This window comes from Anser anser (genome assembly GCF_964211835.1).
Source record: "Anser anser genome assembly, chromosome: 3".
Classification (NCBI taxonomy): Eukaryota; Metazoa; Chordata; class Aves; order Anseriformes; family Anatidae; genus Anser; species Anser anser.
In genome coordinates this window covers 114,038,449-114,064,638 of record NC_139722.1, presented here as the reverse complement: position 1 = coordinate 114,064,638, position 26,190 = coordinate 114,038,449, and the positions used below count along the sequence as shown (strand labels likewise).

General features: G+C 53.0%; 1 protein-coding gene and 1 long non-coding RNA gene across 3 annotated transcripts in view; one reads left to right on the top strand and one right to left on the bottom strand.

The window, feature by feature from the left end:
* The first annotated feature begins 2,652 nt into the window (after nt 1-2,652).
* Nucleotides 2,653-15,157, top strand: BCL2L11 (BCL2 like 11). Its single transcript, XM_083829679.1, has 4 exons — nt 2,653-2,707; nt 2,980-3,406; nt 7,935-8,047; nt 11,875-15,157. Exons 2-4 carry the CDS (start codon nt 2,995-2,997, stop codon nt 11,962-11,964), a joined length of 615 nt encoding a protein of 204 aa, XP_083685805.1. The 5' UTR covers nt 2,653-2,707; nt 2,980-2,994; the 3' UTR covers nt 11,965-15,157.
* The window catches only part of LOC310896843, a 28,566-nt gene continuing 9,255 nt past the window's right edge, over nt 6,880-26,190 (bottom strand). For both annotated transcript variants that reach the window (XR_014581865.1, XR_014581866.1), the window contains exons 3-5: nt 9,216-9,318; nt 8,792-8,863; nt 6,880-7,506 (exon numbers count right to left, since the gene is read on the bottom strand). This is a non-coding gene — a long non-coding RNA (uncharacterized lncRNA). The remainder of the gene's footprint in view (nt 7,507-8,791; nt 8,864-9,215; nt 9,319-26,190) is intronic.

Below are 26,190 nucleotides of genomic sequence, written 5' to 3'. Positions count from 1 at the left end.
AGGGGCCTCCTGTTTTCTAACCGACTTTAAAACGAGCTGCTAAAAAAGAGCTTTGATTAAAAAAAAAAAAGTGCAAAAACCCAAAACCCCAGCTGGCAAGGCTGATGTTTCCTCTGTGTGCGCCGAATCCACGCTGATGAAGATCTCTAGGTATCCCCAGAGTTGCCCTTTAGAGATAACTCATCTTGGGGCCTCCACCACCCACGCCCAGAGGAGAGATTTCCTGGTGTGTGGGTGGCTTGCTCTTTCTTCTGCAGAAAACCCAACTTTACTCATTTTTTGCTCTGTGCCATGGTGCCCTTGGTGAGCCCAGGGCCCCTGCCAGGGTCTGACACTTGCTTCTCTTGTGTCCTCTAGGGCTTGCTGGTGGCCACCCATCCCCAAGCAGCCAAGGCCTGAGCCCTTGCTGCCAGTAAAATCTCCCTAAACCCGGCTTGCCAGGCACCAGAGTTCTCAGTTCTATTCAAAAAGGGGGAAAAAAAAGGCAAAATTTAAAGTTAGAAGTTGCAGGCACCTCCCCACTGAGCCAGGTGCATGGTAACCAAGCAGCTCTCCCCTGTCCCATAGGCTGTGGCATTAACGTCCCCCAAGGTCCTGCTGACAGCACCTGGGTGTCCCCAGCTCAAAGGGGCTGGGGTGGCACCTCCACCCATTGTCCCGTGCCACACATGGGATTTTTTGGGTGCGTCAGGGCTGCCGATGCTCCTGGCAGGTGCCAGCACCCGGTGCGCATCCCGCTGCTGCTGGAGCATCCACGTTGTCCCATGCCCCTGCCAGTCCGCAGCACGCTGCTTCTCCCTGAAAAGTCTCCTCCTTCTCCCAGATAAGCATCTCCCTCTTTTTTTCTCGCCCCTGCGACATCTTCGAGGCTCTTCAGATGATTCACGAGCAGCTCTGCGTCTGTTGGTGTGCTCGGAGGGCTGAAAAATGACAGTATTTTGCATGAAGCGCGCTGCTGCTCTGCGGTAAAGGTCAGGCTCCAGCACCGATTCAGATAAAGCCTCGTATTTAAGACATGTGGCTTAAACTGATTTTATCTGCCAGCATCAAGTGAAATAACATTTATCACAATGGGCTGGAGAAGCAGAAGTAATTTTTTTCCATTCCTGGGTGCCGCACAATTTAAAATATTAGAGCTCAGCGAGCAGCTGAGTGCACAGTGTGTCTTTTGGGTTTTTTTTACTGCTCTCCAATACCGTGGGCTTCCAGCTCTCCACAGTGAGGGCTGTGCTGTCAGCACGAGCAGCCCCTAGCTGGGTGCTGTCTCCTTTTCCCACTCCCTTGTCCCCACAGCGCTGGGTGTCTTGGCCCCAGGATGCTCGTGGCCACACTGGTGTGGCTGAGCCAGGGTGCGAGGCTTGCTGGCAGACTGCCATGCCAAGGCAGCGTCTTTGAAATTTATCAAACATTCAATCTGGCGACAGATGGCACAGCTGAAGCCGTGAGGTTGGATGGAGGGAAACACTGGGTTTTTGGCGGGCAGAGCCGGGCTGAAGGCACACACATAGGGGCCGGAGGAACGCCTGGGTGATCCTGGTGGGGTTGGGGACCTAGGGCAGGCGATATCCCCACTCCTCTCTGTGTTCATCCCAAACAGGCGATGCTACTGGCGTCAAGGCCTCCGGATGATGCCGGTTGCTCGTGCTGTGCCCAGACCTGGAGCGTTTTTACAGACGGGTGAAAACTGCCATGCTTTGCAGTTCCCAGGGGAACCGGGGCACAGGGCCCTGGTGTGCATCCCCAAAACCGTGCCTGAAGGCGGGCTGTCGCGGAGGTGCAAGGGACGGCCTGTTCCCGCAAGGCGTTTACCCGACAGCCCTTCTGTTCGCGTGAGCCACCCACGCAGAAACCAAACTGAACGGTGAGGAGTAAATAGCAGAAGCATCTGACTGTCGATGCCATGCCTGCTGCCTGCCTCTCCCCTTTCTAGCTCATCCCTGGCTTGCCCAGAGGGGCTGAGTGTGATGGGCAGCCCCTTAGGCAACAGTTTTATCCCTGATGAGCTTTTCCCAATTAATTGCCCCCCCAGTGGTGGTGCCGGCGGGGCCTGGCCGTGCTCCCCGGCATGGGTGGCAGGGCCAGAGGAAGCTGTGGCTGGCTGCTGCCGGCTGCCACGGCGCAGGTTGGAGTTTGTCACCGCAAAATATCATGGTGATTGTTCACGCGAGGCACATCATGAGCGAGTCTGCCTTTTTCCCCCTTTTCCTCCCCTCTTCTCTCATTTCCAGAGTAAAATTCAGCACCAGAGTGCGGGCGTGCAAGGGTGTGTGCGGGTAGGAGCTCTCACAGGGGGGCTGCATGGTGCCAGGAGGGTGCGTGTGCAAGGGGTGTGCGTGCAAGGGGTGTGCGTGCAAGGGGTGCGCGTGCAAGGGTGCGCGTGCAAGGGGTGCGCGTGCCAGGGGTCGTGTATGGCAGCATGCAGCACGCGTGTACAGAGCAAGTGGGAGTGCAAGGGGCATGCATGGTGCAAGGGCCGTGCGTGGTGCGAGGGGCGTGCAAGGCCGCGCGTGCCCGGTGCTGGGGGGGAGGTTGGGCTGCGCGGTCCCGCTCGCGGCGGGGGCGCGCGGCGCGCGGCCGCGGGAGGGCAGCGGAGGTGAGCGGGCGGGGCCGGGGGCGGTGCTGGCGGCGCTGGTAAACACGGGGCGGGGCGCGGCGGGGGGGGCGGCGCAGCGCGGGCAGCGGGAGCCCCGAGCGCGGCGGGAGCACTGTGAGCGGGGACGGGGCGGACGGGACGGGGGAACTGGGTTGGGGGAAGGAGGAGGAGGAGAGGAGGAAGAAGAGGGGGGGAGGAAGGTGCGGGGAGGGCGGGGGGGCCGTGCGGGCGCTGCGGGCAGAACAATGGGGCCGGGCGGGGAGGCGGGGAGGAGGAGGAGGAGGCGGGGAGGAGGAGGGGGAGGAGGAGGAGGAGGAGGAGGAGGAGGAGGAGGAAGGGGCGGGGGCAGCCCCGGCCGCCCGCCGCTCAGCGCGCTCCGCCCGCAGGCGCCGCGCAGCCCGATGGCCAAGCAGCCCCCCGAGGCGAAGGCGCAGCGCGGCCGCCAGGCTGGGCGGCTGCCCCCGGCCGAGGGGCCGGGCCCGGCGGCGCAGCTGAGGCCCGGAGCCCCCGCCGCCCTGCCCGGCCTCCCCGCAGCCGCCTCGTCCTCCTCCTCGTCGTCGTCGTCGGCCGCCGCCCGGCCCGTCTCGCCCGGCAGCCCGCCGCGGGCGCAGCCGCCGCCCGCCAGCCCCGGCCCGTTCGCCACCCGCTCGCCGCTCTTCATCTTCGTGCGGAGGTCGCCGCTGCTGTCGCGCTCCTCCAGCGGCTACTTCTCCTTCGAGGCCGAGCGCAGCCCCGCGCCCATGAGCTGTGACAAGGCCACGCAGACCCCCAGCCCGCCCTGCCAGGCCGTCAGCCACTACCTGAGCGCCATGGGTGAGTGAGCCAACCGAGGTGCCGGGCGCCACATGCTGCACGCTGCCGCGCCTCGAGACCTCGGCAGCGCGAGGCCAGGCCTCCGTGGGCACGCGTTGGCTCGGCCTCTGCCCGCACGGCCGCAGGAGGCCGCGAGGCTTGGCCGCGCTCCGGCCCCGGGTCGCTTCCCGCGAGGGCGCGCGGGGCTTCACACCGCCCCGAGGTGTGCTGCTTCTCGCTTGTTTTCCTGCTTTGGCTTTGTGGGCGCTTTTTTTTTTTTCCCCTCTTCAAACTGCCTCGGTGCCCAGCGGTGGGTTGGAGGCGCCAGGGTCGCAATGCTCCCGCTCATTTCGGTGAAACCGCAGTGGGCGCTTGGAAGTGGCGCGGTGGCGGGCGGGCGTCTGTTTACACGCGGCTCGCCAGGTAAGGCGCGAGTGGAAGCCTCTAGCGGCAGAGCGCGCACGACTGCCCGGGTCCCGCGGCACGATGCCTTTCCTCCTCGTGATTAATTCCCCGCCGTCATCAGAGGAAACCTTTCGGCTTCCGCCCGGCGAAACCCGAGGGAGGTGGGCGCGTTCCCATGGAGCGGGGCAGGTAGCGCTTCCTGGGGAATAACAAACGCCGGCTCCAAGCTTTACGCGATCAAAACATCTGGTTTTTTTTTTTTTTTTTTCATGGTTAATGGCTGTGGTTACAGCTGCAGAGCGCTTACTGTAATATGCCCTTAGGAAAGATTTTCTGACATTATTGCTGTAATTACAGCTTAATGCAAGTTTCACAACCTTGTGTAGCAAACACACGTGGCACCACCAGACAAGGATGCTGGAGTTGTGCAGCAGGGAGGCATGGATGTCTTGAAGCAGCAAATAGCTTTTTTTCTGGTACTTCAGGAAGAGGTTGAAGTTTGCCCTGATTTTTCTGAGTTCTGGCATTTTCACATCCATACAGAGAGCTCAGCGAAAGCTGTCGAGACACAGATTTTACTCCAGCCTTTGTTCTGTTATTGTTGCTAGGGGCATCATCCTAAACAACCGTAAGCCAGTGGAAAATACTTGAGCTGCATACAAGGGACCCTTGGCTACTTTCAGACCCTGTGAAGCCAGAGGCACGGGGCTGTTTTATTCCCATTGAGGGGCTGCAGGCCCCCAGCTGCGACCAGGCGGTGGGGACGGGCTCTGCGTGGTGGGCGAGGACACGGGGGTGGTTATTGCCAGCGCTCGATCTGCGCGCTTCTGCCTGTGCCGGGTGCGTGCTGTCAGATTTCCACGTGGCGCGAGGAAATCCTTCTATCCCCCTGGAGGGAAGCAAGCAGAGGGACTTCTTGCTGAGTTTCTGTACGTCTGTTTTAGTGGAGATGCTGACTGTCGCACGTGGGCTGAGCAGTGGGGGCATGTGTGGGCGATGGGTGTCCGCTGCCCCCAAAGCAGCCTGCTGTTGTTTTTGCGGCTACTTTAGGAGTCAGGAGGGAGGAGGCAGGGTGGAAGTTTCAGTGTGGAGTGATGGGTTCGTGTTTGCAGCAGCAGGAAAGGGGACTTTGGTTTCCCCATTTGCGTGGCAAGCTATTGCAAGGGCTGCGTTTGCAGCTCTGCCCAAGACTCTCTTGGTTTGCTGTGGTGGAGGCTGCTTTCAAGATTCAGAAGACTTTGCGTTGGTGTCTTCTTCTTGTGTGTGAAATGGTCAAAACTATGTGTGAGAAACAGGGTGGGTGTGAGGTGGAGATGTTCTTGGGTGGGAGGCGGGGAGCACCCTGATGCGCGGTGCTGGTGTAGCGTTCTGGGAAGGGTGCTCTCGAGGAGAAGAGGAGGAGCTGTGGTGGTGAGCAAAAGAGGTGACACTGGAGACTGCGTGGCAGGGCAGTAGGGGAGATACGGGGGAGGAAACAGAAGAAAAAGAAGCCTGCTTTTCTTCAGAAAGTGTGGCAAAGCAGGGCAGTGGCATGCATGGGGATGGCCTGCCTGTGGGAGTGCTCAAAATAACGTCACCCGAGACCAGAACCCAGCTGTTTGGTGGTGCCATAGGAATCTTAGGCTGATATTTTGAGTCTTTAGCTCTCAATGGGAGCAGATCGCTTTGCTTGCTGCTCTCCTGAAGAGCAGCACTGTCTAAAGGAGCAGGAGGTGCGCACATGGGTTTTGTATGTGGTTTTCTGGATGTGTTTGGAGCAGGTGCTCTGTAAATGAGACTTCCCTGTGCCGTCGGGATCTTGGTGTGCTTTCCTGCCATCCAAGAGAAGGGAAAGAAGTGTGAACTTCTCACTGCTCGTGGATGAACCTGTTTTGTGCTCTCTGGCAGCGACCCGTGTGAGAAGAGTAAACCCCCGGCTGCTGTGAGTAGAGCCCTCGCTGAGCCCTGACGCGAGGCCTCAAGCAAGAGGCGGAAGGGGAAAGGGGTGCTTTCATGTCAGCCCAGCGTGACAGGGGGAAATCCTCCATGAGCAGGAGAGGTGAATTTAACGGGGAAAACTTAAACCGAGAAGCTGGAGGTGTGCTTGTGTGCGTGCTGGTGTGGTGTGGGCTGGGTGTTGCTCACACTCAATGCCTCAGTGGTGTGGTGGAACTCTGCGTGCCTGACCTGGTGTTTTATCCAAGGTTGTTTTCCTGTGTTTTACGAGCTTTTCGTGAAGGGGATTTGAATTACGCAACCCCAAAGGTGGACATGGTTTGGGTTTTAAACATGGACACAGTGATGTTGCCCCGCCAGGCTGCCCTGTCTCACCTGGCTGGCCCAGGTGGGACACCTGATGGTGGCATTGGTCAGGGAAGCTTCTCACAGACCTCCTGGGCTTCAGAAGCTTTTGTATGTTTATTGTGGGGGGGGATGTGGGAGACATTGCCACGCTCCCTTGATGGCATCCGCTTTAGTAGGGCAATTAGGGCCCGTGGAGCTGTTGGGCAGTCACCTCTTCCGTGGCGGGGCATGTGTTTGGTCCCTTGGTCTCCATCGAGGCGAGGCGCTGGAGGAGCCACGATGTGTGGACGGGCTGAGGCCCGGGGCTGCCTCCCCTCGCGTCAGGCGGCGTCGGCTCCCGGTATGACTGTGGCCACCCCGAGCACGCTCTGAAAGTTCCTCTGACTGTTTCTGCAACCGATTATGACTGGACGCTTTTGATATTGCGATCCGGCAGTGCCGCAGAAAGTCCTTTCTGAAAACCTCAGCCCGATTTCACTCTCAGCCACCATGCCCTCGCGGCGGCGCGATGCCGGGGCAGGACCGATGGAGCGAGCGGGAGAGCCACACCAGGACCGCAGCCGTGCCCGCTTCGTGCCAGCGGGATTTCAGACAGGCCTGAATCCCGCGCATGCCTTCCCGAAGCGCCGAGGCTTTGCTGCTGTTCATTCAGCAGCTCGGGAAATAAATAGCATGGGGCCGTCCCCGGGAAGGCAGCGGGCACCGCTCCTGCGCTACTACAGTGTGAAAACAAAACAGCTCCCCAAGCCAAGCAGTGTCAGCTTGGCTCAGAAATAAATTTTCCAGTCAGGTCGGAGCCAGACTCCTTATTTATTTATTTATTTATTTATTTATTTATTTATTTATTTTAACTGCCCTACTAATCCTTTGAATATTTTGAGATTGGAAGCTATTTGTATTCCCTCGCGAGTCCTTTTAAGCTTTCGTGCCAAGTTTGTGAAATGCTCTGTTTTGTTTTGTGTGCTGTTTTTTTGGGTAGATTTTTTTTTTCCTCCCTTCTTAAGGCTGCATTTCTTGCTCAAATCTGAGCTTCTCGTGGCAGGAGGGGGCAGAGGTGGCACAGGTGCTGCACCGAGGCTCGCCTGGGTCACAGGCTGCTTCTTTCCCCTTCAAATATTTGTGGCATTATGCGATTGTTTTATCACGTGTTCAGAAGCTTCTTAAAATGGAGCCTAAAGGGGTTGGTTCTGTACAGTTCAGTGTAATTGATGTGTTAGCTCTTTTTTTTCTTTTATTAGCCAGCGCCGTTTTCTTGCTCCTGGTTTATTTTCTGCTGAAGTGCTGGAACATAATATTGAAGTGAAGAGCCTTCCAGTCCCGCTGGGGAGATGAAAAGTCCACAAGTTTGCTCAAAGTGCAGTTTCTCCAATTGTGGCTTTCTTCTTAGCATGGCAAAAATAATCGTTTTCCTTTTCTTGCTGGATGCCTCAGAACTGTTTGGGGAAGAAATGTGAGAATTAGATTAAACTATCAAGACAGAGGTTTTTTAAGGTTACAGAAGTTGTTGCTGCTGTGCCTGCAAGAAATCGTTAGGTTTAGAAGGGGGGGGGGGGGGGGGGGGCATAAGCTTTTGCTAGGGAAAGAAATTGAAGAGCAGCAGCTCCGTTTTCCTCCTTGTTTAAGAAGGAACCAATGCTTGGATGTGCCACAGGAAGCGCTCCAATAGGAAGCCTATAATAAATTAATGAATAAAAGCCTAATAATAATGGAAAACCAATAATGAATTAAAACCTGTCTACAATACGCATCGTACACAGCAAGTCACAGTTGCACTCTTCCTGGGTTTAACAGAGTATTTGTTGTTTTTTTTTTTTCCCCTCATGTTCATCTGTTTCAAATGCTCTGTTTTTGTTCTGTGCAGCTTCCAGGTGGCGGTCTCACTTGCTAGCAGAAGAAATACAGCCAGAAATATGGATTGCACAGGAGCTGCGGCGCATTGGAGATGAATTCAATGCCTCCTATTGTCCGAGAAGGGTAATTTTCTTATTTTTACTTTCCATTTCTTTACACTTAGTGTCTAAAAGGGAAAAGCTTAATCATATCTGGAAACTAGCTCTGCGGCAAGTGTTTCGTTCACTCAAATGTAGAAAAGGATGCGCGGGTGGTTGTGTTCACCCGGGCGCAGGGGCGTGCTGCCTGCGCTGCGGAGTCGTCCGCTGCTGCAATGTCATTAAACGCACTCAGAGTCACCAGCGAGTTGGGACCAGAGACTTTCAGTTATTGCAGCTTCATTCCCAGTACCGAGAGCCAGTAAAGCATGGTCTGCTGCTGGGTTAGGACCAGACCTGATGGTAACGAGGGAAAAAGACATCTAAAAGTTGAAGCAAGTAAAGCTCAGGTGTGGTTTTGGGACGGCATCAAAAGGAGCCATTCTGGGAGGCTGGCACTGTTGGGTTCCAGCACTGGTGTTTTAAGGGAAACGTGCCAGGAGCCAGCACAGCTCCCCAGCCTGCCCAGTGCCCACATTGCTGCTGCAGACGATCGTGTGTGTCCTGGTTGCAGACATGCAACAGGGATGAACCTGGCTGATAGCTTATTTTTCTTAGCAGCAATCGGCAACAGGAGCTCCTTCAAAAAGCTTGTGTTTATAAGACTGTAAAGTCTCACCTTCAAGTGTTGCAACAAAAATGGGTGGCACTAACACAAAAAAGAAACAAGCCAGCACCAAGAGAGATGAAGTAACAGTAGTTTTCAGAAGAACTTTAGCCAGTAACTTGCCTGTTGTACATCTCTCATGGCTGCATGTTCGTACATGTGATTTCCAGTCCATCTATTCTTCCTTTTCCTCCTCTGTGGGAAGAAGAGTCAGAAGTAGAGGCGTTGGTGACGACATGCTGACTACCCGGATCTTTATCCATCCTCCCCAGCTCGTGAGTCACCCCCACAGCATTTCCTCACCACGTCCAGGGTCTGTACAACAGCTGCCTTCAGGCAGAAACTCTCCCCCAAAATGGGCACCAAGCTGCTGTGGTCCGACACCTTCTCCACAGCCTTTCAGCACTGCCTTGCTTGCAACTTGTACATCACTTTCTTTCTGAATGCTCCCACTTTTCTGCCATGCTAGGCTGCTCTGTCGCAAGCCCATGCTTGATGTGACTCTGTGGATGATGTGAGAAATGCATCCTGCGTGGTTTATACTCACCTGAGCGTGTTCTGTGACCCGCTGCGTGGCGGAGGGTTTCCTTCAGCTGCGCTCCTGCAGCGGTTCCCAGCTGAGCATCCAACCTGCTCATCTGGGGAAAGAACTGAAACAGAGGGCCATGTATGGCTTGTTCGATGACATTAGTATGGCTTGTCATGCATGACCCTAAAAACACTGAATGCCTATAATAACATCAGAAGGATGTGATACGGGCTGTGCATATTGCTGCATGGCTGGGTTGAGAGCACTGAGTATTTTGTTAGCGTCTGTAGCTTGGGTGCTCTGCAACAGCTACTGCAGCGTCTTGGTTGCTTGTGGTTACCCATCCTAGTGCTCCCCTGCATCTAGTCACCTGTCAAGCAAATTCTTTTGAATTTATGCTTTTTTTACCCCCTCGCTTTAGAGTCAGCAGCTTCCCCTGTGGATTTGCTCTCATTTTCCCTTGCTGCCATGCATGTGGGTGAGCACAGGTCCACTGGGGAATGCAGCATTCCCCTGTTCTCTGGTGGCAAGGACAAAGTAGCATTGCCTTCCATGGGCTTAATTACAATCTGATGAATTCCTGTTGTCTATTGCATCCAGAAACAAGCGGCTTGCAGAGCGTTTAAGTAACTGCTGTGGATTTATTATTCCCACTGTGCCTGGCTATTGCTCCCTGAAACGTTGTCTTTTCCTGCTGCAAACAGCGTGCTGTTGAGGAAGAAGCTTGCACATGCAGGACTGGATCATTGGCACAGCACCTGGGAAGGGAGGAACAGGAGGATTTGCTATTGCAGCCTGCTCCCTGTGGCGGCGTGCTGCACGTGGTCCTGCCGCACCGCCGGCAGCCTGTGTCCCCGTCACCTCCGTCCTCGTTCCCGCCTTGCGGTGCGCGCAGCCCAGCTTGTTCGGGTTTGCCCTTTGAGCGCGGAGCCGCTCGAGGAGGGTAGAAATGGGGAACTAAGAGCGGTGCCAAAACAGCTCTCGCCAGACAGGTCGGGGCTGTCGGACGGGTCTGCGTTGCTGCTCTGCCCCAGCGTGCACCCGGAGGAGTGCAGGGGTCCCTAAAAGCAGCCCTTTTTTGTTTTGTGCCTGCCTTTAAAATCCCCCCAGGGCAAAACGAGTGGGAATCGGGCAATTCAGCATCAACCCCCTCCTTGTCCTTGCTGGCAGATTGAGCAAACAGCAGCAGCCGCAGTGCTCTGCTGCCACACAGCTCAACTCCACGCCAAGGCTTTTGTTACGTGGAGGACATGTGGCATGCCAAAAGCTGTGCCATTTGCCCCCTCTCCACCCGGCGAGGGTGCTCAAGCATCCTCTGCGGGTGACGAGTGTGCTCGGCGTGCGTCAGGGCCCCGTGCCAGAGAGAAAAGTTTGCATATCGGTGTAAACAGTGTGATTTCTCTCTTCGGGGCATGTACAGACATGGTTTTGCTGCACTAAATATAGCCCGAACCGCACCACTTTCTGACGGCACAGAGGAGGAGAGGTGGTGACACTGGGGCTTCTGTTTCAATGCTTGAAAAACGAAAAAAGCTCAAAAATTAAATGCTCTGTGCTGATTGCTGCTGTGAAATAATGAAGAAAAATTTGCTCCAAGGAGAAGTGCTTTGCTGCCAATGTCTGGCTAATGGTGTTCCACGAGCGTGGTGGTAGCAGCGCCTGGAGCCATCAGAGCTGAACCTGCGGCTGCCACCATCAGCAGGGACCTGCCGGTGCTGCTTTCCCTGCTGGGGGTCTTTACTTTTTCCGTTTTTTTTTTATTATTACCTCCCTGCCTCTTGTAGCAGGGCTTACTGCTTGTTTGCCACATTTCAGCCCCCTGGCAGCGTTACATGCCTCCCATGTGAAGGGAGACGGCGCGATGTCCCCATTGAGCCTGTGAAGCAAATGTGCCTGGGAGCAGGCAGCTTCGGCCCTCTGAGTATTATAAAGCTTTTTATTGAAAGAAAACATGGAAGGTGGCTGGGTTTCCTTAAAGTGCTTGATATTGAGCTTGTGAAATCTCTTGTTTCCAGGTTTCGTTTGCAGGAGCTGAGAAGTGCCTGCTCAGCCCTGCTCGAAAGCATCGGGGTATTTGCCCTGTTTGTGTTTTATTGTCCCTGCTCAGAAGAAATTTTGAGTTGACTTTGAACTCAAATTGAACCAGTTCTGTGAATGTGGGTGGGAGCAGTCCCAGAGGGGGCATGGAGACAGTCTTTTTGCAGCAGTTTTGGCTTCACCTTGGTTTGGTGCATAGATGGGGTGTCAGCAGTGGCTTCTCTAGCAGTAAAGCACTTGATGGCATTGAGCTGGGTCTTTGTTTTCATCCTTTCCCTCTGCGTTTGCCTGTCAGGGCAGGCTCCCATGCAGTTTTTTGTGCCACTATTTTGTTTGCTTCAAAAATACTCGCTAGGGTTCAGCATGGTCAAAATGCAAAATTAAAATCATCTTTGTTTTGACCACCACTTCTGACAAATTTTAGAGTCTTGTCTGTATTGAACTTCTTGAAACAAGCTCAGTTGGTAAATGTAGACCTCTTGTAGTCTCAGCAGCACTCTGGGGAGAAGACTGGCAAGGAAGGTGCCATGTCTACCTCCTCCTTTCCCCGCATCCAGGCAGCATTGCAGGAGGTGTTTGTCTCGTGAGGGCTGTGCAGTTGGGAATTAAAGTCACTTTTTTTTCCCTGTTTTCCTTCTAGGGTTTCTTGGATAACCATGTTGGAAACCCCCAGATCGTTATTCTGCGCCTCCTGCATTATATCATCCGCCTCATCTGGAGGATGCAGTGATGCCATGCGGCGCGGGGTGCTGGGACTTGATGACTTCTTCCAAAAAAACGATGAAGAAGAGTTGGCGCCAGAGCCTGGCACTTCGAAGCCGCCCTCCCCGCCGGGACGCACAATGGCTGGATGAGGGCGAATTTCCCACACGGACCTGCTGGGACTCCCCAAAGCCGGATTTTATCTGAGAGTGGTGTTTACTGTGTTTCTCTCAATTTTTTAAAAAAATCTTTCTTTTTTAAAAAGGACTTAGAAAATACTCAATGATGATCGACTCCTGTTTCATCATCGCTTCCGGGAACTTGTCGGCTCATCTTGGATATTCCCAAAAAAAACAGTGGAGCCGGCTGATTTGCAGAGCTGCCTTAGTTTGTACTGCAGCCACTGCGCTGCTGCCTCCTCCTGGCTGCCAAAGAGGATGAGGAGGGAAGAAGGGCAGAGGGATTTCAATCAGCACTTCTCTTACCTGTAAATACCTAATGCTACCCCAAATCCAACTTCATTTGCATCATGCAAATAGCCTATTTCCTGCTGACTGATTTTTTTTATATATAATTTTTTTTTTTTAATTCTGAATTTCAAGACTTAGCTGTCAGATTCCCAGGGTCCAAAATATCACAACCAACTAACCAAACAAAAAACAATCCACCAGGTTGCCTTTTTTTAGAAATTCTTTCTATAAGACGTGTGAAAATGCTTCTGTATTGTATATTATAATATATAACGGTGACTGAGTAATTCAGCAATAAAACATTCTTGGAGGCAGGTTAAAACAGTTCCCAAAACACTGCAGTTTTGCACCCAGAGGCAGGTCCTGCTGCTTGACTCCAGGAACTGTTTTAAGGCATGGTTAGTGTGTTGCTGTTAAACCCAGGAGGGTTTGTGGCACGGTGGATGTTTCCTGGGATCTTCTGTTCAGACAGGACCAGGACGATGGGAGAAGCCAGCCGGGTACAGGCATGGAGATGAAGACCCCAAAGGTTCCTGCGAGGGGATCCAGCTGGAAGAAGGGCCATGGCAGTGCTGCAGGACACAGCCTTGCACGTGCCTACTGTTCAGGTGGCACCAACCTATCGGTGACTTGCTCGACGTGGTGTGTTGGGTCTGCTCCCCACCGACTGCCTTGGGGAGGTCTTTTCCATGTGCCACATCTCCTCCTTCCAGCTGGGAAGACCTCAGCGTGTTTGTTGCCTCAGGACAATGCCGTATCTCTTCTCCCAGCTGTAGACCATCCCGTGTGGCTCAGGAAGCTCTATGAGAGGCCCAGGAGGCCACCAGCAGCAGCAGGATCCGTGTCCCTGCAGATGGAGGCCCCACCACCATCTCTGGTTCATCTCATGCGGGAGGCTTCTGCACGGCAGGCGCTTTTGGGGTGTGCAGTTGCTCCAACTGCCCGCGTATCTATGCACAAACATACTTCTCTCGCCTTCAAAGCTGTCCTCTTCCCTCTGGCTGGTGTAGATGGTCCTAAAATCACCTTCCAAATGCTGCAGTTAGTTCTGGTTTCACCAGCACTGTAGAAGAAAAAGCAAACCCAGCCCCACAATAACGTTTTTTTCCTACTGTGTTGCAATATATGTGCCAGGAGAGGCTGTTCTGAGTGCCATTGTTTGAAGATCAGTGTTTCCATGCTGGAAGAGCTGTACAATCTGACCTCTATGCACTGGTTGGTAGGCAATGACCCATTGGTGGCTGCGTGCCCCTGATTGCACTCGTTGGAAGGATTATGGAGTGATTTTAGTATGGTTTTTTTTTTTCTGGTCCTGCAAGACTAGCATCTCTTGTGGGAGATGGCCTTGGCTGCAGGGATGACTCGAGAAGAGTATTTTAGAGGGGGAACCTCTGCACTTGTGGAGAGTGAGCAGCTGCCACGTCCACCGACCCCAGCTGGGCTGGAGGCTGCGCTGCCCTGAGCACGTCCCGTGGAGCACACCAAAGAATCGCGGCCGGCGCCCAGCACTTTACCCCGTCCTCCCGGCCCCGTGCCGCGGAAAAACTCCATGAGTCCCTGGGGGAGAACCCGAGGTGTCGGCACCGGCTGGCTTGGGCTTCTTCGCTGTAAGCCTTCCCGGCCAGAAGATAGATAGAGGAAAAAGCAGCCCCCTGAAAAAAAAGGTTTCACCCCCCTGTAGGCTCATGGGGGGTTGTTTTTTTTAAAAAAAATAAAATTTCTGAAAAAGGTGTTTTTAAAGAGTGATTAAACTCATTTTATCTGTGTTTGCTGATGGATTTTTTTTTTGGGTCGTTTTAAGCCTCTATAGCCTGTGCTCTCTGTTCTGCCAGAACGATTCAATGAAGTTTTCTGTGGTTGTGGAGAAACCAGATTTGCTGGATGGTCTCACACCATGTGTTACGCTTCTCCTCTTCTGGTAACTGTAAATACCTGAATATTTATTAGAGTAGGGCACCATATTATTTTCATCATCTGAGCCAAATATCTGTGTGCAATGTAGTCCCTTTCCTTTCTCGTGTAAGTTTTGTACAGCTTATAAGTAAGCAAAAAAAAATCCTGTTTTTTCTAAACTTTTTAGAGTTGAACTTGGTAAATACTGTAGATTTTCTTTTTTTTTTTTTCCCTGTGTAATTAATGCACTCTACTGTTCCATAATGCTGTAACTTGCAGAAAGGTTGCATATTTATTTTCTGCTTATTTAAGTTCCTCCACAGGTTGTGTCTCGCCCCTCCCTGCCCCCAGGTCTCTGGTGTGTATGGACCATGCGAGTGATCAATCTCCCAGCACTGCCTACTGGATTCAGTGCAGCCACCACAGTGTAGAAAAAGAGATTTTAAGTGCCTAAGTGCCACTTTCCCATAGTGGTTTAGGCGCATATAAGATGTCAGCATTAGTGACATTCAGTGGTAGTTTGGCTTCTCCACCTCCATGAGTTTTGTCAGTCCCTTTTAAAACCACATTTTCCTCTCTCAGCCATGATCCTTGGACCAGATTTAGCATCAGGTACAAAGGGAGTGCACGCTGATGTCCTGATTAATTACTAACTCATTTCATAGGACCCAGCATATGTAGCATTTTTATTGCAATTTCCCTGGCTTACTTGTGTTTTGCACTGATGAATTTTGGACAGGGTAATTGCCACTTTACTTGTGCAATACTGCTGTAAATAATTGCAGATCTTTTTTTTTTTTTTTAAGATGCAATCTTTTATGTTCTATAATATTTTATATGAATAAAACTTTCAACTATTTGTCATGAGTGCTGCTTTCTTTGGGGATTTTCTTATCAGCTGGGGGGGAGGGTGGTGATGACACAGATAATTACCATTTTATCACCAATTCTACCTAAGGTGCGGTGGCAGGCTGCTCCAGGCTTGTGGGGGGGCATTGTTCTGGTCTGAAATGCTTTCAACTTCCTGGTGCTGTACTGCATCTATTAAATTAAGCTATTTTCTTCAAAAACCCTCTGCGAGGAAATTCTTGGTGATTTTAAATGCCTGCAAATGAGGAGAGCAAGCCTGTGATTGATTTAGTTTGTTAATTAATTTAATAGGGTTTTGCAAGGCAAGCTCTTTCTTGAGAGACTGTTTAGGATTCCCAACTGAGTCATCTGAGAAGTTCTCAGATGTTTTCTTTAGCTATTACTTTAAATTTTGTATTTTTGTTTTAAATTTGAATCAAAACCTGCGCATAAAAATGACTGCCCCAGCTCCCTCCTGCCCCCAGTTCGGAGCCCTCCCTGACGTTTTAGGGCCGGATCTGCCTCAGGGTCGGCGATGGCAAAAGAGGGCAAGGGGCCGGGTCCTGCGTCATGTACCCGCACGCTCGCTCTTTTTGCCTTTATTTCACCGCAGATAATAGATGGCAGATAACTGATAGCATCAGCCGCGGTTTGGAGCAATTATTTTGCTGCGATTGCTCACATGGGGCTCTCAGCACAAAAGGAGCAGATATGGGGTGATGGCGAAGCTCGTGAAATGAAGCAGGAAAGGTCGATGTGCAGCAGGGAATGGCAGAAACGAGGGCCCTCTCCATGCACACACATCTCCACGCGCGCGCCCTTATTTGCACCTAGCGCTCTGCATCTCCCAGCTGGTGTCGCAGCCGTGGTGCCCACCCAGGCGGTTCCTCGTGCCCCAGCAGGCAGCGCAGTGCCCAAATCACTAATTAGGGATCAGCGTGCATCCCTTTGCGGGGAACCTGGCCGCGGCATCGCTCCAGGTGAGTCATGGCTGCGAGGGCGGGAGCAGGGCTTGTTTCTGTAGAGGCAGTGGAGCTTTACCCCCTGCTCGGTTTGGTTTGTTGTGTTTAAGCTGGTTTTAGCTGCTCAAGGAGGAGTTGCTTTAGATGTTGCTGCTCCCCATTATTTTTCTCCTTTTTTTGGCTCTCCAAAGTCCTAAAGTGCATTACACTTTTTCTGCTCTCCCATAAATAAAAGATCCCCAACCTATGTGCCGTCTTTAATCATTGTCCCTTTTTTAACAGCGATGCCGAGTGCTCGGTGCACACTGCTGGTGAGCCTCCGCTGAGCAGACTGTGATGCTGGCCACTACTTTCAATTTTTTAGTGGATTAATCCTGACCATGCTGACCTGCCTTCACCTCCAAAGCATCAGCTGGGGATGGGACAGCAAAAAGGAAGGAAGAAAGGGGGAAAAGAAAGAAATCAGAGGGAAAAGTGCCCAAAAACCCGCTCCCTGTGAGAGCAGAAGCCCGCTCCCTGTGAGAGTCACTGCCTCCTGCTGAAATGTATTAAAAAAATAAAAGTCCCCCTTGACAAACAACAAAAAAATTCTGGATTATTTTTTTTTTCTTGTGCGTGTTTCAAATTACAGAAGTTCCCGAAAGGGAAGTTTATAGGTTTCAGGTGCTATTTCGGGGGCTTAGCTCAAAAAAAGGCTATACTGCCCAGACGAGGCCATGCCAGCTGCCAGCCCCGCGCTGCACAGGGGTTTTCTGTCCCATTAGAAGTGCGGTGGCACTGGGACGTTAGGAGAGGCTTCGGGGAGAGCCCTGACCCATCCAGGAGGGTTTGAAGCCCTTGGTGCTCTGTTCACCTGACGTAGCAGCCCGCTGGGCAACACGGTGCGCAGGATGGATGTCCTGCCTCATGTTTTGGGGGGAAAAAATGAAACAGAGCTTTTGTGACATAAACAAGAGGGGCTCGGCCTCGAGCTGGAGCTGGAGCAGTGCCAGAGCAGCCTGTGCAGGCAGGTTGTCCCACCGGCTATTTTCCCTTTGTTTTTGCTGTGACTCATTTTGGAAGGTGCCTGCCCGAACCCTGCGACCTTGGCAAGACAGCAGGGGAGGGAAACGCACCCCAGCAGCACCAAATGGTGGCGAGAACGCCAGGCGGCTCCTTCCTGTGGCTATGGCCAGTCCAGGGTGCTCACAGCCCGGCTTGGCCATGGCCACGTCCAGGTTGGCCATGGCTGGTGCTGTGGTGGACCTGGCCCACTTTGGCCATGGCTATGTCCAGGTTGGCCATGGCTGGTCCCAGTTGGCAAGGTCCCAGCTGGCCAGGTCCCAGGTCCACCAAAGACACATCACCAGGTCCTGCCCCAAGAGAGAGGCCCTTTCTTCCTGTGGCCTGAAAGCTTTGCTTGAGTAACAAATTTAAACCACCGGCAACCTTATCGTTGTTAGAATGATGACAAACTTCCTTTATTCCTTGAAAAGGAAAAAAAAAACAAACACACACACAGTTCGATCATGGAAAAAGTCACACAAATGGCTCATGGCTGCATGTGCATCTGCTCTTAACTCCTGTCAGCTGAACCTACTGGAAATGTACCTAGGCTTGTTGATTGGGGACGTTTAAATCTGATGATTACCACTTTGAGGCTCACAGTGAGCTATGGTACATGGAAGGAAGCCCTTCTAAACTTGATGGGAGGCAGCGAGATGGAGAACGGCCACCGAAAGCCACCCGTGGCGATGGAAAGGAGGGAGGGTTCCTCCTGCCTGCACCCCAGCACTATTAAATCAAAGTGCTCTGTTTTAATAAAGAACACTGAGTGACAGCTTCAATATGAATTTGTGTGGGACTTTTACGTGGGATTAATCTCATTCTTTTTGTAAAATTAACCCATTAAGTCAAGCGTCCATTTCCAAAGACAGCCCATGGGGGCACACAGCACTGCCCTGAGCATCCTTGAGGTGCTGCAGGGCCACGGACAAAGCAGGCCCCAAGCTCCATCCCCTGTATAGCAAGGCTGGAAGGCTCTGGGGCCATCCAGCACCAGGAGAGTGGCAGAGCCATCCTGCCATGCTCTTACTATATTTTTTTCCAATGACTCGCCTCTGACCTTTCAAACACCTGTTCAGCCTTAAACAGCTAAAAATACCCACCAAGCTTTGCATCTGATTTTCATACTGCAACAAAGCTCACTGTTTCCAGTGGGTTTTCTTACATTTCTGGACGGTTCTAGGATGTTCGACCTGGGCAGTTTCACCTCGCTGTGGACTGGCATCACAGGGCTCTGGCCACTGGCAGGGCCTCCCAGGCTCTCGCACTGCGTTGTCCAGCAGGACCCTGGCAGCAGTGAGGGGAGAGCTGTGTGGACGTGTCTGTATGGTGTAAAAAAACCAATTTCCATCTGCTGCCGGCCTGCCGCTCCCAATGCCAGCCCCAAGGCACGAAAGCCACCTGGGTCAGGCATATCAGATGCAGGCTGCTCTCCCTACCCTGGCAGCCCTGTCCTGAGCCGAAATCCCCCAGCAGCTTTGGCCTGCAGGCAGACAAATCCCACCAGTGCAGAAGGAATGGGGCAGGGGGTTCTCCTGGCCAGCATTTTGATGGGCTCATATTTTAATTTTGTCAGGAGGGCACGGGGGAGCCTTCGTTGCTTGGCCACGTGGCTGGAGTTAATTAAACCACGCTTTGTCTCAATGTTATTCGCGACATCACATGCCGAATGGGAACTTTTTGACAAATACATCATTTTAATTAGGGAGGAAATGTTTGAAGGTGGCACAATGTCAGTTCCCAAAGGGGGCGACGCGCTGGGTAGCAAGATGCCGCTTCCCCCCACCATGCACCAGCACTGTCAGTGCTGCTCTAATTGGCTCTGGTTTGCACAGCTGCAGTGGCACTGGGTTCAGCCTGGAGAAAGGTGAAAAAAGTATGGAGTTTTTGCTTCTTCTTTTTTTTTTTTTTCATAAACCAGAAACTGGCAGCGCACGTCCTCCCAGCTCTCATGGGATGCCTGGCCCAGCTCTGGGTCATGAGGAGGCGTTTCAGCATCTCGGCAAGGAGATGGCTGCAAAAATGCAAGTGGAGGGATGCGTTTCCACAAGTCCTTCCAAACGAAAAGTAGGTTTTTAATCTCAGCACATACCATTATTACTGCTCAGTCTACCCTTGTCTGTGGGATTTCAGTGGTGCCATGGCTGATGGTGCCTCGCAGGTGATGGAGAGTGGGCTCGGTGGCGCTGGGACGTGGGACTGCAGGAAACACCGCATGCTGCCCAGTTCCCCCATCGCTCAAAATGATGGCTTAAGATCAGTGCCTGGTGGATGCTGGGAAGCCCGAGGTGAGCACCGCTGCCCTGATCTCTCTAAAACTAGCTTTAAAGAACAATCTGGGGATAAAGCCCTCTCCTGACCACTATGAACTGGGCTGATGGCTCTAATGGATGCACTTGGGGCATCTCCTTGGGCGCATCTCCCAACAAAAGCCACCGAGTACCACCACTACATGCCTGGGGCTTGAGGCAGTTGCCGAGCCCTTGGCTGGCCAGGGAACGCTACGAGTGAGCATCAGCATTCAAATTACTTATTGGCAGAAATGGGTTTAAAAATAGGTTTTTATGATAAACAAACTAACCTCATACAGGAAGTGAGCTGCAAATACTAAAAACTAGTATGGTGTAAAGGAGCTAGTAGAGCACAGATCTGCCCCCCCCCCCCAAAAAAAAAATAAAATAAAGAAAAAAGACATTTTAAAAAAAATTCCTGTGCTTTTGATGTTCACTCCTGCTCAGGGCAAGGAGGTGGCATGGGAAAAGGGGGAAGGTGGCTGGGGACAAGGACTTTGCTCCCAGCATGGGGCTGGCTGCACCCAAAGCAGGGGCTGCTGCTTGCAAGCAAGGCAAGGGTGCCAGGCACACAGTCAGCACCCCAAAATATAACCTGGGGTGGAGACATGAGCCCCGTGCTGGCACCACTCTCCTGCATGCTCCAAGCAGGTTCTGGAAGAGCAAAACACAAACCTGGCCCCAGGGTGATGCTCTGCTTGCCTGCATCCCAGCCACATGCATATCAACAGGCAGGGACAGCAGGGAAATGGAGACAGACACAGAAATCAGGCAATGCAACATGGGGCTGCATGCAGACAGCAGATTTGTTTTCCCTCAGCCCTGTTTTCTTATGGAAAATGGCAAAAAGGCAAATATCCTGCTCCAGGGATGTGGGAGCTGCAGGTGTGTGGAGTGCTGGGGAGAGGCAGCAGGATTTCTGCCCTCCTCGCAAACCCAAAAAAGAGCCAAACCCTGGCAATGCACAGCCAGCTTTGAGTTGTGAACCTGGTGTTTCAGTGTGTTTGGACTTCAAAAGGCGTTTGCTGCTGCTGCTGAAAAGGTTAAGCAGTTTTCCTACCGAAACCCGAGTGTGGGCTGTGAAAGAACATGTTAATGAAGAAAATTTCCCCAGGGCTGCTCTTTTATTATCACCAAAGCCATCAAGTTTCAGTTTGAGTTATTTGTATTTATTTATAAAAACAAAGATTAAATAAGTAGAACAAAAACAAAAACCTCATCCTAATTTCTGAGCTCAGCCTGATTTATTAAAACAAAGGAAACTCCCCTCCAGCAGGTAGCTGCAGCCTGTTTTTCCCTTTGCTGTGAGGCAACGCACCGTGTTTCATGCGAAAAACCCTCCTGCATCTCAGCACCAAGCCGGCCGAGGTTTTGTTTTCCCCCCTTGCGCTATGGGGCCGAAAGGATTACGTTGCTATGAAAATGTTGGTGATAGATTCAGGCTTATGTGGAGAGAAAACAGCCTTGCAGCTGCCCCCCAAAAAACCATCGTTGCACCCAAAAACAGACCAATGCAGATTTTTGCTGAAAAAATACCATGAAAAACTGATGCTGCTGGCTGCAGGCTCCTCCAAAATCAGTGGCAGAGCCCAAGGCCACGGGGAAGAGGCTCACAGCCCCTGGTACTGCTGCCCTGTCCGTGCCGTGTGGCCACTTCGTTTGCAAGGTTTTAAAGAGGGAGAAGCTGATTGTTTTCTGAAAGAAAAAAAAAAAAAAAAGCTTTTTTCTTTTTTTCTTTTCATGTGTTTTTACTTCCATCGCTAGAGACCTGGTTAAAGAACACACAAAAAAGCCCTTCAGTGGTCTTGTAGCCTTTAACGTGTTGTTTTTCTACATATTTTATGTTGTTGGCTTTTGTTATCAGTCTCATCTGCAATTTGTGGCCAATTCTGTCATGCTTTAGGCAGACATCTTGTTCCCAAAACTGTTTGCAACCTTTCAGCTACAGTACAGTGGCAAATACAGTGCGAGGCCAGCCACAGCGCAACGAGAAAAAGGGCAGATTTAACCCCCAAATCATCCTTTGGCTGAATTCCCTCTCTGCAGAGGGCCAGTGGCCCATGGGCAGCACCAGCCTGGCACATCGCCCCTCCAGCCAGCATGACATGAGCATGTCTGGCATGGTGCCCATTTCTGGCATTTTCCCCCCAAAACGTGAGGCAGCCCTATCCCATGTGGCCGATGGGGTCTCAGGGAGACTCGGGAGGGTGTTTGGGTGCCACTGTCCATCTGCGAGGCCGCGCTGAACCCCCCGGGCCCCCACCATGCCAGTGCCACGTGGATTAAATCACTTGAGCGCTTATTTACCACCGAAAACAAACGCCGCCGACCTGGCGCGTATTTGATATTAATATCGAAACCAAAAAGCAAATTAATACCGCAGAATCAAGGTATTTAAAAATAAAATGAAAGTCTCGCCAGGGAGGGCCGGGTTTCAGCAGCCAAGTGCGCTGCGCGGGGCTCGAGGCCTGGCGCCCACCCAGGCCACTGTGGGCCAGTGCCAAGTGGGGGCTCGGCGCTGCCATTTTGGGGTCGCAGCAAAACGAACGCCTTTTCCCTGGGTGGGAAGGGCGTGCGGCCATGCCGAGCACGGCCGCTGGGGAGGGAAGTGAGGGGCCGGATTCCCAGCTGTCCCCGTCCCCCAAACGGCTGCTGATCTCCTGGGTTTTTCCACGAAGCCGCCCGCGGCGGGCCGGGGGCATGACACATCGCGAAACCCCGCTCCCCTTCCTGGCCCTGCTGCCGCTGCTGCTGCCTCACCGTTGCACAAGCCCACAACGGTTTCCCCGAAAGGGCTGGCGGCAGCGGCGGCAGCTGGCCTTGGGGTGATGGACACAATTTCGGCCCCTCAGCCGCGGGGCATGGTGCACGCCTGCACCCCCGGGGGGGGCCGCGGGGGGACCCCGCTGCCGCCGCCATGCCCACCCTGAGCCCACAGCCCCCCGAAGCCCCGTCAGCATCTTTGCACCCCCGGCACCCCCAGGTCGTACCAGGGCCCCCAGTGGGCACCCTCCTGAGGGCTTTTGTGCACCAAAATTTAGAGAAAATAAGCCTGCCACGGGTCTCCCAGCGCTGTCTGCACTTCCTGTGACAAAGCGCAGCACGCCGCGTTTGAGAATGATTCTTCCTCTATTTATCGCCCGTAAGGGATGACCAGACACGTGGCAAGAGACCCTCCCTGTGTTTTGCCCCCCCGGCCTCGGCCTGGAGCAGGGCTGGTGCCGGTGGCTGCTCCATGCAGCACGGCACCACGGCGGTGGCAGCAGCACCTGGGTGCCGAGGGCTGGATGCCGAGCTGCAGGCTGATTTCCACCCCGCTATTTTCATCCCCCTGCCAGAGCCAAAGAGCAGCCCGCTGTTAGAGCAAAGTGCTCCACACGTGATTGTATAAAGAAGGGAGCCAAAATGCAGCTAAATCGGGCAGGGTTCGATAACGGTGTATTTTGACTCATCCATTTCTTTGTCGCGCGATCGAGCAGCCCATCAGCCGCACTAATATTTGCCGCTCGGCGAGGGAGGGCACGAACCCGGGGAGGTTTGCAAAATCATTTTAGTTTGACTCATGTGGAAAGAGTGAAACACCAAGACTCCCCTGAAAGTGGGCTACACAAAAAGCTTTTACTGCACAGCTGACCACATTTGAGGAAACCAGAATTTTGGACAATTTCAGACAGTAATTTACAGCATTTCTGGGCAGCGGTGGGCGAATGGCTCTGCTGCTGTTTGACTGCTACGCAGGCGGCAGGGCGAAAGGAGAATGGGGAAAAACGAAAGAGCCTGGGCTTGGGATTGAGCTCATTTGGCTCTTTGGTAATTTGCACAACGTGGTGGCTGTGCTTGGGTGGAGAGGAACTGGGCTGCTACTGCTCTCCTACCTGCAAGCCTGGCAAGAGTTGTAAGCAGCTGCCTTGAAAATGAAACCTACCAGGAAAATCACACTGGGACTTCCACAGGGGTTTAGTAACTGCCTCTACAACAATTAAGCTGAAAAAAATTAACAAACAGGCACTGCAACAACATTTTGGGGGCTATTCACTGCTGCAATGCCTCGGATGGAAGTGGAGATTGGAGAGCAGAAAAGTGTAGTTTTCTGTGCCCCCAGCAAGGGAGCAGCCTGCGGGGGTGAGTGGGAAATCCCAGCCACCAACTACATAGGAAATAACATCCCCAGCTCTGTGGGGTGGCGCGGGGCGTTTTGTGAAATATTCCCCCCGGTACGTGCGGTGGCCACGCGCCCTGAGCATCGCCGCACGGCTGAGATGCCAATCGTATCATCAAAGCCAGCTGAAAACAAAACTGAGAAACATCTTGTGGTTTTACAATGTGTATTTACATAAAAATATATATATTTTAAACACCTTTGGCCGCACTGAGAAGAGGCAGGGAGGCTGTTTGCGAGGTCTCTGACAATTGGGGAGGTTCGGCCAGCACGGCAGCCCCAGGCCTGGGATGGCTTTTGGCTGCCCTCCCCACCTCTCTGCAGGCACAGCTTTTTGGCAAGCAGGGACCATCACTGGGGTGAGAAATTACCTGCAGGGCATGCGCTGCCCCAGATAAGGTGGCTGTGCTGCTTTCCTTAAATTCCATCCCAAAAAAGCCAGGCACAGCCAACAAAATGCAGACAAAAAGGCGAATTGGAGCCTATTCTGTCCATTGGGTTGCAAAAGTCACCTGTGCCTTGGTGTTCACCACCTCCGCACTGTTTTCAGGAGGAGCCAGCTCCCTGCCCCATCCACCCCAGCAGCAGCGTTTCCAGCCCAGTGCTTTCTTTCAGCAAAGCCTGTTCCCTTGTTTCTGAGTCATTCTGAAATCTTTTGAGATCTCGAGTACACAGACAGTGAAAAAAACCTGTGCTTTCAGAGCACAAGTTTACGGCAGGGATTAGCCCCTGTGCTGGCGGCACGCGTCAGCCTTGCCTTGCTGCCCAGCGTTACGTGCGCTCCACTGATGGCACGTGCAAGTCCTCATTTCATGTAAATACCTATAAAAATATACACATGTATATTTATGCATTCAGAGCACCTATCACCAGGCTGATAAACAATTTACAAAACTCTTTTAGGAAACAGAAAATCAGCTGAAAACCTTGCAGAGGAACAGCGGTGTCCCTGCGCTCGGCATCGCATGCATCTTCGCCTGAGGCCGTGCTCCCGCTGCCCCTGGCATGCTCTCAGTGCTGGCCGGGATGCGGGTGACACTGGCGCACCCCAGGGTGCTGCACCCAAAGTGTGAGGGTCAGGGAGGGGGCGGCCCTGCGGCGAGAGCCCTGCGAACGCCTCTGCGTTGGAGGGCACGGCGCGCCTGCGTCTGAGCCAGCCGAGATGTGCGCGGCGATAACACAGACAGACACCGCCTCGCCACCCTGTCTGAAACAGCCCGGCAGCAGATTTTGTTCTGGTGGGTGTTTGGGATACCAAGCCCCGGTAAACTGTCCTGAAACACTCATTTCAGACAAGGGTATGCAAATAAATGGTATATAAGGCTAAACCCTCCCACTTGGGGTCAAACCACATCCCATTATAGAGCAGCTCGGTGCTGCGCTGGGGCCGGTGCCGGGAGCGGGGCCATGCCGAGGGCTCCCCGGCTTCTCCATTTTGCAGCAGAGCAGTGAGCAGAGCCTCACGGGCAGGGGCCAGGCAAGGGGCGGGGGGCCAGCACGCAGAGCCATTGCCCCCCTGCGGGACGCCCCTGCCCTGCTCCAGCTCCTTCCAAATAACCCACCCTAAGCACTTCTGCTGCCTTGTATGTTGGAAGCTACACACTGCTCCTGCCAGAGAGAACAGTGCTCATTGCCCATCTCTACGGTTTATTATTATTATTTCAGGGTAGCAATGCTGCTAGCAGAAAATCATCATGGCAAGCCGTCCACGCCCTCTGGCTCCACCAGCGATGTCTTCAGCCCCATTTTGGCCAGCATGCTGGGTCACCGCAGCCTCTTGGAAAGGGGCATTGCCACTGTGTGCGAGCACAGCTGCAGGCGACCGGCTTGTGCCGAGCAAACTTCCCACAGTCACATTCTCATCTGCAAATCATCCCCTGGCCAATGACACAAGGACAAATGGTGAGCCTTTGCGCACCATTGGTTAATCTACTGCTTTTACTCAGGGCACCCAGAAAGAAAACAACTTTCTGTGCAGCTCCAGGAGGTCACAGGGGCTTTTTGGCACAGACATGGGGCCCGAGAGGAGCAGAGATTTTGGGACGCTGGCCGAGGGTCTTGGACCAAGGAATCCTGAGCTGTGACGTTGACTTTGCTAACAAAGAAGCTGATGGGGTGGAGAGGTTAGTGGAGGAAATATTTGCTCATAGCTCCAAGGGATGGATGTGCACGTGGCCAAAGGGCCGCTCTGCAGTTGGCACTGCGCTGATGCCGCCACTTCTCAGGCTTTGCTGGGCTGCTGGTAGAAAGCACAGCTCACCCGGGCTGAGCACCGCAATTCAGGGAAGAAAAAGGTTTCTGCCTTTTATACAACATGGATTGTTTATCTCTGGGTTAGCAATGTTTGCTTTGGAGTTGCTCCAGCCTCTTAAACACGAAAGCAAAGTATTCTGTGAAAACACTGAAAGCTCGCGGGCGGCTAGAGCAGCGAAGCGGCATGGGCTGGAGAAGCGCTGGTGAGGAGACATGGAAACAGAGATGGCCATGGCGAGCCTGAGCACCCCCTGCTCTCAGTGGGCTTCCAAAGCAGCAGCTTGGCATCCCAGGGGCAAACAGCAAAACCTGCTCCCAGATCCTTGTACAGCT

Coding starts and splice junctions, on each gene's coding strand:
- BCL2L11 (XM_083829679.1), top strand. CDS start 2,995: ATGGCCAAGCAGCCCCCCGAGGCGAAGGCGCAGCGCGGCCGCCAGGCT. Junction 3,407..7,934: donor CCACTACCTGAGCGCCATGG/GTGAGTGAGCCA, acceptor TGTTCTGTGCAG/CTTCCAGGTGGCGGTCTCAC. Junction 8,048..11,874: donor CCTCCTATTGTCCGAGAAGG/GTAATTTTCTTA, acceptor TTTTCCTTCTAG/GGTTTCTTGGATAACCATGT.